The sequence below is a fragment of the Coenobita brevimanus genome, chromosome 21, assembly GCF_032717465.1.
Source record: "Coenobita brevimanus isolate Jiangsu-jjx chromosome 21, ASM3271746v2, whole genome shotgun sequence".
Lineage (NCBI taxonomy): Eukaryota > Metazoa > Arthropoda > Malacostraca > Decapoda > Coenobitidae > Coenobita > Coenobita brevimanus.
This window is the reverse complement of record NC_136974.1, coordinates 5,350,766-5,362,915: the sequence shown is the minus strand read 5'-3', so window position 1 is coordinate 5,362,915 and position 12,150 is coordinate 5,350,766. Positions and strand designations below refer to the sequence as shown.

The following is a 12,150-nucleotide window of genomic DNA, read 5'->3' as shown; positions in this document are numbered from 1 at the left end:
GAGAGTTCTAGAAGCTATGCCTAGAGAAAGAGTGAATAATGATGAGACTTAGTTTGGGTTTTTGCCAGGCAAAGGGATCATTGATGCCATATTGTTCAGTGGCTTCGGGAAAAATATATAGCAAAGAAAAGGGAACTGTTCTTTGTTTTTGCTGATTTGGAGAAGGCCTTTGACAGAGTCCCTAGAGAGGTGGCGAAGTGGACAGCGAGAAAGCTTGGGATGAAGGAGTGGCTGTTTAGGGTTGTTATGGCGATGTATGTGGGTGCTCGCACCCAGGTTAGAGTTAATGGAGATTTGAGTGATGAGTTTTCGTGAATGTTGATGTGCATCATGGGTCAGTCTAGAGCCTGTTGTTGTTTATCATGGTACTTGAAACCCTTTCATTAGGGTCATTATGGCAATGTATGTGGGTGCTCGCACCCAGGTTAGGGTGAATGAAGATTTGAGTGATGAGTTTTCCATGAATGTTGATGTGCATTATGGGTCAGTCTTGAGCCCCTTGTTGTTTATCATGGTACTTGAAGCCCTCTCACGTGACTTCAGAAATGGACTCCCATGGAAGATGTTGTATGCTGATGATTTGGTTTTGGTTGCAGAGAATAAAAGGGAGGCAGAGGAAATTTTTAGGGAGTGGAGAGATGGTATGAGGCACAAGAGCATAAGAGAAAATGCAGATAAAACAAAAGTGATGGTATCTAGGGCTGGGACAATGCTGTCAGAGAAGAGGGAGAGTGGCCATGTGTGATTTGTCACAAGGACATGGGAAGTAATTATATCTTGTACAGTGTTTGTGATAAGTGGGTGCACAAGAGATGTAGTAGTATTAGAGGTAGACTGCAAGATAATGCTGATTTCATGTGAGCGGTGTGTTGGGGACAGCGTGTGGAGATTGCCAGGCGTGAAAAGATTGAATTAGCTGGTGAGTCTCTTGAGTGTGTGGAAGAGTTTTGTTATTTGGGAGATATGTTATGTGCTGGAGGTGGGGCAGGAGCTAATTCTGTGGCTAGAGTGAGGAGTGGTTGAAAGAATTTCAGGGAGCTATTGCCTCTCCTAACATTTAGAGGGCTCTCCTTCCCTGCTAAGGGATCTTTGTATGTGGCATATGTTGGGAGTGTAATACTGTATGGTAGTGAGACCTGGGCAGTAAAGGAAGTGGATATTCACAGGCTCAACTGTACAGAAATGACAGTGATTAGTTGGATGTGCAGCATGTCCTTCAGTGCAAGGCCTTGGGGCGCTAGGTGTACAATGGAAGAGTTGAGAGGTAAGATGGAACTGAAATGTATTGTAGTTGTGATGAGAGGTAGATTGAGATGGTTTGGGCATGTGGAGAGGATGAGGGATGATAATTTGGGTGCCAAAAGTGAGAAGTGTTAATGTTGGGGGAAGGGTAGTGAGAGGTAGACCGAAAAGACGTGGGATGAGGTCATTGAGTTTGACCTCAGGGTTAAGGAACTAAGTAGGGAAGCTCCCAGAGATTGAGCAGTATAGAGAGCTGCCATTAGGTGACCAAGACTGACACATGCAAGCTTGTTGAAACCTTCAAAAGCAAAAGACAGAAACGTTTAGGTTGATTTATAAACTGTTTTTAGACATACAGTCACTACTTGTTTTACGTTGATTCAGTATACGATAATTCTTTACGATGATAACAGAAAAGTTCAGCCCAAAATCCAGTTTCTGATGAATTTCCTGCTATAATGATATTGCCCTCGGAAAATTTTGTACGAAGTGCCAGGCACATGCAAGGCGACAGTCACTTGTCTCAGGCAAGATGGCGGCCCCAGCGTGCAGAGCATTGTTTTGGTTCAGTTGCGGTCCTGCCATCCCTTCAAAGCCCTGTCTTTTCCACTCGTTCACGTGTGTCCCCCCACCCCCCGCCATTGTCACCTCTCAGCCAAGCATTGTGCTACAGCAGGCCTATACATTGTGTAGCACCAGACCAACGTTACGCAAGTGTGATTGTTGTGTTGTTGGAACGATTTACTGTACGTGAGTATCGCTGCCTGTATTGGTGTGATAGTGTTTGTTTTGGTCTTGGAGACGACTTGGACCGACTCAGGACGTAGTAGTAGTAGTAGTAGTAGTTGTTCCCTAGGCAGTCTGGCTGAACAGCCCTGAGTCCCTTAGGAAGGCCATGGCCGAGACCGGGCTTGCCCACAGAGCTCTCAAAAAGTGTATGTTGTGTTGTTGGCACAAATGATTGTGTGCAATGCAGCCTTCCATAATGTGCTTAATAGTATGGGGTGCTGTGTTGCATCCTGGACAGGCATCAGCAACAGAGTCATCCAGCCTCTTCTGGTAGCTTAAGAGGGCTGGATGGTGCCCACATTTCAGCCTGGCCAGGTGGACCCTGTCCTCACGAGGAAGATAGGATTCAGAAGGGTGGATGTCAGGAGGCCGTGCATGCAGCTGTGTGTTGTCTTTAAGTGACTGATTGGAGCGGCGAGTGATATGAGTGTGGATATGCTTCTGGAAGCTGGTCTGAGGTGGGCGAGGGGGGAAGGTTTGACAGTATTTGTGTATGGTATCGTGTGCTGGGTATTGTTTTCATGTTCCTTGGTGTGGGTGGATGTGCTGCCAAGTACAGTAGTGGATGTTGTGGGTTTGTGGAGGCTGTAGCAAGAAACTGGGTGCCTCTCATGTCTAGGTGATCCTTGACTTTGAGGACTGTGGTTTCTTGATGTAGGTGGTCTGTGGGTGTAGTAGCTGTGCAGCCTGTGATTATTTTTAGGGCCTTGTTCTGTATGGTCTGTAGAGTGTTGTAGTGTGTTTTGGTGAGGTTAGAAGCCCAGGCAGGGCTTGCATAATTCATCACTGAACGTATGAATTGTTTTTATACTGTGATGGTGGTTTCTTTGTTGTGTTCAAATGTTGTATGGGCAAGTGACCTCAAAGCACTGAGTCTTGGTGTTATTTTATTTTTAATGTTTGTGATGTCTTGTTTAAATGACATTGATGTATTGTATGTTACACCAAAGATTTTGGGTGTGTGTGTGTGTGTGTGGTAGGGGGGTGTTGTTTATGGTGAGGTGTGGGATGTGACTGTGTTCTGCTGTCCAGTTTGTGAGAAGAGTCACTGTAGATTTGGCTGGGGCTATTTCGAGCCTGTTTATTAAGATGGGTTGTCATTTTTATTTCAGTCTTGGGTAGGTGACTTTGGGAAGCTGAGTTGACGTAACTCCCCTTTTATAATGTTTCAATCTCTCAATTTTCGAGAAAATCGGTATACGATAAGGTATGACCTGAAGTAACCCCATCGTAAAACGAGTAGTGACTGTAGATTAATGTGATTTAGTCATAGGTGGGGTGAACATGTCATTTTTTAGTACAGTTTACTAAGTTAGATTTCTTTCCAGATTTGTTTTTCATGATTTTCAGATACAGTATTATTTTTGGGTTTAGGTGAGTTATAAATTGCTTTTAGACTTAGTTTAGCATGTTTGAAAGCTATTTGGGAGTTTAGGTGAACTAGAAACTTGCTTTTGGACTCTTTTGGGTGAGTTTTGGACTTGGTGTGGGGGGGAATCCCAAGGCTTTCCAACGCGTCCCGATACTTTTTGTGTTATCCCCTGTTAACGATTTATCAGCTCAATGATGTGTTTTCCCAAACGCATCTCATCATAATAACGAGGACGGTCTGTACAGGTAAACCTTGTTTTACAGTTGACCATTAAACAATACTTGACATACAGCATAATTATGATCATAAGATTTTAGCACATTTTCCTTTAAACAGTTGCTGCAATTCCATATGAAAAGAGTTATGTTCCATCCATTATTTATGTACTTATTTTTATTTATTTATTTCTTTTAAGCAGTTTAACCCGCCGCTTGCCGGCTATTTTTAGCCCTCTGGGTCACCCCAGTGCCAGCCATTTTTCTACCTTTTTTTTTGGGGGGGGGGGCTAAAATGATAGATTTTGATGTGGAAACAATGAATTTCGCCGTTAAAATGCTCACCGAGGCTCGAAAATGAGTATCATTGAGTCCTACATGCTCGTGTACAGGTATAGCCACTCTCTAACGCTCACCATGTACATGAGAGAAAGCTGCTTTCTGTGTAAGGTATACTCAGGTATTTATGCTGGGAAGGTATAGCAATGTTCAGTACATTTTTCTGATCACTTATTACTTCAGCATCCGTCACAATTTTCGTGTCTTTCTCACTGTGAATGCATTATCTTACACATACTTGAAGATAGGTACAACCTGACTTCATTACATACAGTCCTGGCACTTACAAGAAGGTATTTACAACTTGACTTCACTATATAGTCCTTACACTTACAAGAAAATATTTACAACATACACTAACATGAAAATATTTACAAAATGCCTTCACTATATACAGCACTGGGTGAGGCACACAGGCAGAGTGAGGCAGAGAGAGCGAGAGGGGGGAAGCGAGTGAGTGTATGGCCTTGACAGCCTGGGGGATGGTAGAGGAACAGTTACCTTACATGCCTGCCAATTTTTACCCGTGAATCTTGAAAAATGCGGTCACAGTGAAGTTTTTTATTTTAGACCGTTTTAAAACGACACTGGCACTGGCCACGGCATTATGTCAGACAGTTTTAAAACGGCTCTGGCACACGGCGGGTTAAACAGTTTTTTGGTCAGTTGCTCCCTGTACTATTGTTTGCAGATGATACTGTGTTGTTAAGTGAAGATGAAGGGGAGCTGCAAGGCTTGGTGGATGAGTTTGGGAGAGTGTGTAAGAAACGGAATCTAAAGGTGAATGTAGGGAAGGGTAAAGTTATGGTTTTTGAGAGAAGTGAAGTCAGTGAATGTACAGTGAGGTTGGATGATGAGGAAATGGAAAATGTGAGTGCATTTAAGTACTTGGGTAGTGTGATGAGTAAGGATGGAAGTTTAGAGGGTGATGTGCTTGAAAGGGTACAGCAAGGAAGAAAGGTTGCTAGTTCCTTGAAAACAGTGATAAGAAACAGGGAAGTGAGCATGGAAGTGAAAAAGTTACTACATGACAGTACTGTGATGCCAACTCTTAACGTATGGAAGTGAAGCTTGGACCTTGTTGTAGGGACAGAAGTCAAGAGTGAGAGTAGTGGAAATTAGATATTTGAGAGGAGCATGTGGGGTCACTTGAAGAGACAGACTGACAAATGAGGAAGTGAAGGAGCATTGTGGTATGGTTGTGGATGTGATAGGAAGCGTTAGGAGAGACACATTGAGGTGGTTTGGCCATGTGGAGAGGATGGAGAGTGAGAGACTGATGAGGAGAATGTATGTTAATGAAGTGGAAGGGGGGAGAGGGATGGGGAGGCCAAGGATGAGATGGAGGGATGGAGTAGAGAGGTATATGAGAGAGGGGAGTGTGAGCTGGGAGCAGGGCAGTGAAATGGCGGGGGACAGGGCGACATGGAGGCGATTTGTTTGTGGCCACCCCTTACACGATTAAGGCATCTGGCAATAGATAGATGGATAGACAGCAGTTGCCCTTTTTGTTTATACAGTTGCTGTGATCTAGTACAAAGTCTCAGTGGTCACCAACACAAGCCTGCTGTCTACACTCACATGTCTGTTCCAAAATGGCCTTTGAACTCAATCACTGTCTGGTATGTCATTGTCAGTGATCAAACAAAAGTGTAGCACTGGTGTTAACCCGCCGCGTCCCGTTGACGTATATATACTTCCACACTTTTTGTCACTGTCAGTCCCGTTGATGTTTATAAACGCGCATCAATTGCAAGGTCCCTAATTTGCACAATTTTCAATTTTTGCGCTTGATTTTTGGTACATATACAGTAATCCCGCATTTTTTACGGATTTTTTGTCTACGGTTTTGCCCTCTCGCGGATTTTCTTAGCATTAATAAGTTCAACTGAAATATCCTTGAATATACAGAAAACAAAAAATTTGAAATTCCCGCAACTTCCAATTGTAGCGCGGTAAACTCACGCTACCCTCTGTCCCTTTCCCGCGGCCCCTCTGCCTGTGTTACCATATCTAGCATAATTTTATTCTTTTAGCACAATTTTGATAAAATTTCGAGTCTGGAATATTTTTTAGCATATTAGAAGTTTTAGCATCATTCTAGCATAATTTTGAATGGAATGGAATATTTTTGGAATTTTATAAAAGCTACAAATCAGAGAGAGAGAGAGAGAGAGAGAGAGAGAGACGAATAAGGTAAGAAAATGTAAGGTTTGAATAGTTGGTTACTTTCAGTTTGGGCTTGGTTCGGTTGGATTAGGTTAGGTTAGGTTATGGGAGAAATGGAGTTCCCCCGAGCTAAGCCCTGTATTGGACTATATAGCCCCACTAGGGTTACAGGAGGGAGCTACCCCTCCCGGCACGGCAGCCCTGGCGAGGCTCGAACTTGCAATCCCCCGATTACAAGTCCAGCGTGCTACCACTGTGCTACCGCGCCCCCTTAGGTTAGGTTAGGTTTTAGGTTAGGTTCGGTTTGGTTCGGTTAGGTTAGGTTAGGATAAGTTTGAGCTTTGTATTTTACCCATGAAACCTAGGTTTTTCCGATGGATTTTGGTATGATTCATTTGATTTTCAGCTTCATTTCGGTCGGAAATGACTATTTTCTGTGTTTCCTCCCCTCCCTATAACCCCCGATTCCCCAAAGATCCCCCATTGTTGCAGGGGGATGGGGGGGGGTCATATCTCAAAATCTGGTTATTTCCGATGGAAATGATGCTCAAAATCGAATGAATCACATCAAAATCCATCAGAAAAACGTAAGTTTCGTGGGAAAAAGCAGTATGGGCAGAAAACCGATATTTACCCTCTTACTGTGTGTAGGTTCATTTTAATATTTTCATAATAAACAGTACATGATTAATATGTGGTATGAATATGTATAGAATTTTATCATTTAGCTTCAAGTTAGCATAATTCATTTTTTACTTGGAACAAATTTGCTCAATCTAGCATAATTTTTTCACTGCCCTAGCATAATTTCGTTGTTTGGGTATGGCAACACTGCTCTGTGCCCCGCATTCCTCAGTCCATGCCTGACTGCCTCACGTGTGTGGTGTACTTGCAACCGCACTATGATACGAGCCTCTTGCCTCCCACTTGCTTTCCACATGGCCCCAGGACGTAAGCCAGCCTCACCAAAGGCTAATAATACAATTAGTAAGAACTCCAAAGTGACAAAACGATCAAGAAAAGTTATGACCTTAGCAGAGAAAATTGTGTTACTGGACAAGCTAAGAAGCGACCGTGCGAGTGTTTGCTATCACCAGTTAATGCATCTTTTCATTTTGTACTGTTTTGTGAATAAATGTGTAGATAATTGTGTATTACAGTACGATGTTTACGTTTTTCCTTCATAATGGAGTATGTGCTTTCAATCTTGTAAGAAGGTATTTCGGGATGAGTATGGAGGTTTCGGGACAATTCGCAGTCACAACAAACACACAAGATAATTCGCCTTCATTAATGAAGATAGCTATGGGTGACGCTAGAATATAATTCAAAGGCGACTACAGCGAGGAAGAAACAAGTTAATTATTGACTAAAGGTGCAACTAATAAATAATATCCAGAACCTACGCTACTGAACATAGACTTTGCTGGATTCCACTGAAATATAGTTATTAAAGTATTGATTAATTAATAATAAGTATATTTATAAAAGTATTGATTAGTATATTTATAGAATGGCGGGGAATCATCCAGGGTGCGAATTGTTCTGAAGGGGAATCGTCCATGTTTTGACGGGGAATTGTCTGACGGCGAATTGTCTCGCAATCAGTATGGACATGGACTGTGTGATGGGCAGCATGGTGGACACAAGTGCAAGATTCAATTGTTAATAGAGTATTCGCGAATTTAAATTTTCGCGGGGGTTACAAGAACGTAACTACCGCGAAATATGCGGGATTACTGTACATGGGACACCTTCCTCTACAAGATGCCAGGCAGGGACAATGCCTTACCCTGCATGACCCCCCCCCTCCACATGCCATTGTCTCAGCAATTCACCTTTTGCCAGTGACCTGGCCAGTAAAGACATGTCGTGCCATGGTACGAAATTCAGGGCCAGAGTGATTCCCCAATCGATGACAATGTGGAGGACAAAGTTTACGTAGCATTAGAGGAAGAAACAGTCAGAAATGATGATCAGGTATTTTGATGTGTTTGGTGAGTGAAACAATGCTTATATTGCCTATATTACTGTGTGAAAACCAATATACTCTCGTACTTCTTATAAATTCATACCAAATAAATAAAAAAATACCGTTTATGAGTGGTGTGGAATAGTTACCCTCCCATAGAATTTGTTTTCCTTGGAGCCAGCCTGATAGAAAACCTAGTGAGGTAAGGGGTACTGCTACCTGTATCGACTATTTTAAACCTCAGGTGAGCGATTTATCTATGAATTATCAATGTGTCTCACCAAAAGCAGAGGTTTGAGCCAGATAATTTTTTTCCCAAAATTGGTCGGGATTGGGGGGAGTCAGTGGTGGAAAATCAGTCGGGACGGGACGGGTTAAAGTAGGAAGTGAAGTGCAGTGAAGCAAAATATCCACCAGTTTAGATGAGATGGAACCTTAGTTATGTCAGATTGTTGACCATTTCCGGAAACATACCTCCATTGAACCCATGTTATAGTTGTGCAATTTATTATCAGTCATTATCCAATTGGTTTTCCAGTAATACATCCCAGTTGTAAAGTGAGGTTTGCCTGTATTTATAGAACTCATTGATAACTTTGTATTTTGAAGTGATTTTCAGGGAATACTTTGAAAAAAAATACCTCATGTGTTGCAGGGAGTTGAAGCATATTATAAAGCAGACTTCTGAATGCAAGGATAAAGTGTTAATGTACTACAGTATATTCATACCCCGAACTGAGCTTGCATTCCTCCAGCACAACAGTGGGTGTGTAGCACCCGTCTGGCAACAAATTCTCATCCCTTTTCTGTCCGACTCTCTAATGCAACAGTTAACTGTTACTCCTAGTTCTTCATGTATGCAACAAGTCAGCTTTGGAACTGTCTTCCTTTGTCTGCATTTCTCACTGCCTTTGACCTGCAGGTGTATCTTAGCCACCACCAGATGTCAGTTGGAACTGTCAAAAAATCGGTGGCCGGGTGGTGTGAAGTGTCGGTAAGAACCACACTTGTTTTTCCAGCACAGTTTTTTTTTTTTTTTTTTTTTTTTTTTTTTTTTTTAATGCAAGAAAGAAGGAACCAAAGGCCAGGAGCCCACATATGGTTTCTTCCAAGAAAAAAACAAAAACAATACAAAAGAGAGCCAAATTCAAGATCCATTCATTTCATTTTGAGATGCCTGGTCACACTGTGTTTGAAAGACTGGAGATCATAGGAAGTAGGAAATACAGACAGTTTGAAGTGGCGGCCATTTTATCTCGTTACCAAAAGTTCTGGGGAGACTCTCACCAGCCCGCCCAACCATACCTCAGTCTTCTTTGTGACTTTGCCAGGTGTAGGACGATCTTTTCTTAACCTTTCTCGTCCCATTTCGTTCCCGACTCACATGGACTTTTGCCTCGACCACCCCTGCTAAGCCTCCTTCGAAGGATAATAGGAAAGTACTCAGTGATAGTGCCATAGGGCGTGCCTTGGACACTGTGTCTAGTTTATCTAGAGAAGTTCTCATGTTGAGAGCAAAGCCTTAGTCGGGGCCATGGGCAGATGCATGAACACATTCTGTTATTGTGGTGAAAATTAGTCCTCTTCCTTACGTCATTACTCATCGATGCAACAACCTACAGACCTGGGGATACAGTACTTTCATTTACAACACAGAGAGTTGGTGAGTTATACGGTCTTTAATGCGTTTCCCTAATTGCTATAGTTTCTGAGATATTAAGGTTAGAAGTAGAGCTATATTGTGTTTTTTCTGTACTGAGGTGAGGTGAAAGCAGAATTTTAGCCCAGCGGTTAGGGGTTAAAATGAACTGATCTTGAATTTGGGCTTTCATTTATCTTGCTTTTGTTTTTTCTTGGAGGGAACAGTCTTGCAGGCTCCTGGCCTTTGGTTCCTTCTTCCTTGTATTAAAAAAAAAAAAAAAAAAAAAAAAAATGCATTGAGTAGGCTCCTTATTTACTTACTGGTAACTGTTGTTGCCTATGCTTTACCCTTCATTTATTTTGTATGTTTCTGATAATTAACCCAAATTTACAGGTATTTTATGGATCATGTATGAAAACTACAAGCTTTTTCTTAAGCGCTTGTGTTATATCAAGCCCACTTTGTTTTAGGTGATGACAAGCACTATGAAGATGATTTCTCCTCCATGAGTGAGAGAGATGGCAGAGATGGGGATGTGGAAGAGGAAGAGGAGGAGGAGGTTACAGAGGACATAGAGGAGGACTTGTCGCTAGATGACCTTATCAACTCAAGTGCCTCAGCTGTAAGTGTTCTGTCTATCTATCTATCTGTTGCTAGATGCCTCAGTCCAGTATGGGGTGGCCACAAACAAATCGCCCCCATGTTGCCCTGTCCCCCGCCATTTCACTGCCCTGCTCCCAACTCACACACCCCTCTCTCATATACCTCTCCACCCCATCCCTCCATCTCATCCTCGGCCTCCCCCTCCCTCTCCCCCCCATCCATCTCACCCACATACACTCTCCTCATCAGTCTCTCACCCTCCATCCTCTCCACATGGTCAAACCACCTCAGTGTGTTCCTCCTAACGCTTCCTATCACATCCACATCCACACCACAACGCTCCTTTATATCCATTTGACAGCCTGTCTCTCCATGTGACTCCACAGGCTGTGTTCAGAATTTTGTATTTACAGTACGGTCATATACAACACATCATGCACTGTATACAATGTGAAATGTTTAGAATGTGACTTGTGACTGAAAAATCCTTGGAGAAAGTGATTTTACAGATTCATAGAACAGAAGGGAAATTCTGACATTAAAGCCCACCAGATTTGGCCTAGATGAACACAGCATGAATCCCGTCCCCTCTCAATACTGCATGACCATTTACTGTAGCAAACCAGTGAGCAAATGAGGGACTCGTCCCATTTGTGATGTGAATTGCCCTTGCAGGAAAATATCATGCAGTCAGACTTCGGGCTGTGTGTAGTGTTGCTTTGTTTGCGATGATTCTGCCACTTTCATTTTTATTTTTCAGAGAAAGTGACTCTTTCCTCTTATCTTCCTCATAACTGGTGATTTAATAGTTCTGATAATCTGCTTTTGACCTTGTACGTGTCAAGGTAGTTGCTGACCAGCCAGCCTCACTGTGTACCCTGTGACTTCATTTCTCCCCCCCCTCCAAGACATTACCTGTAGCTAAAGTCATTTATAACCATTTGTTTTATACACACTTCCAAACTCATTCACCAAGCCATGCAGCTCCCACTCTTCATCAGTTAACAGTGCATTCTCATAAGCAGACAACAATACTGCACTGGCATTTTCCAAACCTTATCCACTAAGAATGCCCCTGCATCCACAACGCTACCTAGTACTGTATTTCATTTATGAAATTATCCGTCGAGATAGACAAATAGATGAGTAGATAGATTGAAAGATACTGAACAGCCATGGAGATATGATATATCCCTGTTTCATCCCAACATTCAAATAACTGCAGAGGAATCTAAATCGTACAATCCTAAATAGTGGATTCATAATACGCAGCAGCTTAATGCAACAGTTTGCTTGCAATATCAGTAACTCGCAGAAAGTACACAAAATTCACGAATGCAGCCTTAAAAGTGATGCATTTCTGATACCTAGTGCAATACACACCACCATTACCTCAAGCCTGCATGTCTAGCTGCTTGTAAACCACTTGTAGTCAAGCATGGCAGTTACTAAACCAATCATATTCGAGCATAGCACTTACTGTAAGCCAATCACAGTGCATCCTTCCCATGCCAAGCATGAAGGACGTGCACACTTGATGCCCCGGTGCCCGGCTCAGTGTCTTGTCTCCTCCCCATTGTTAGCGTGTGGTTCTGTAGTGGTGAGAGGACCCCCCCTCCCCCCCCCATGCATGCTTCACTTGCCCAGTGTTATCATGGCTGATTGTAACCCTCCTAAGCCTACAACTTCTTTGAGGAAAGGGAAGAAGAAGCCATTGTTAACTACCCAAAAGTTTGATATCATAAGGATTGACGGCAGTGAGAAGAAAACCAAAATTGCCCACCATTACTGACTCAGTCATCCAGGT

General features: G+C 42.7%; 1 protein-coding gene across 1 annotated transcript in view; it reads left to right on the top strand.

Moving 5' to 3' along the window:
- Nucleotides 1-11,227, top strand: part of LOC145392090 (uncharacterized) — a 74,790-nt gene extending 63,563 nt beyond the window's left edge. Inside the window, exons 7-8 of the mRNA XM_080266545.1 lie at nucleotides 10,211-10,362; nucleotides 11,189-11,227. Coding sequence (XP_080122671.1) covers nucleotides 10,211-10,362; nucleotides 11,189-11,227 — 191 coding nt within the window. The remainder of the gene's footprint in view (nucleotides 1-10,210; nucleotides 10,363-11,188) is intronic.
- Nucleotides 11,228-12,150: the final 923 nt, after the last annotated feature.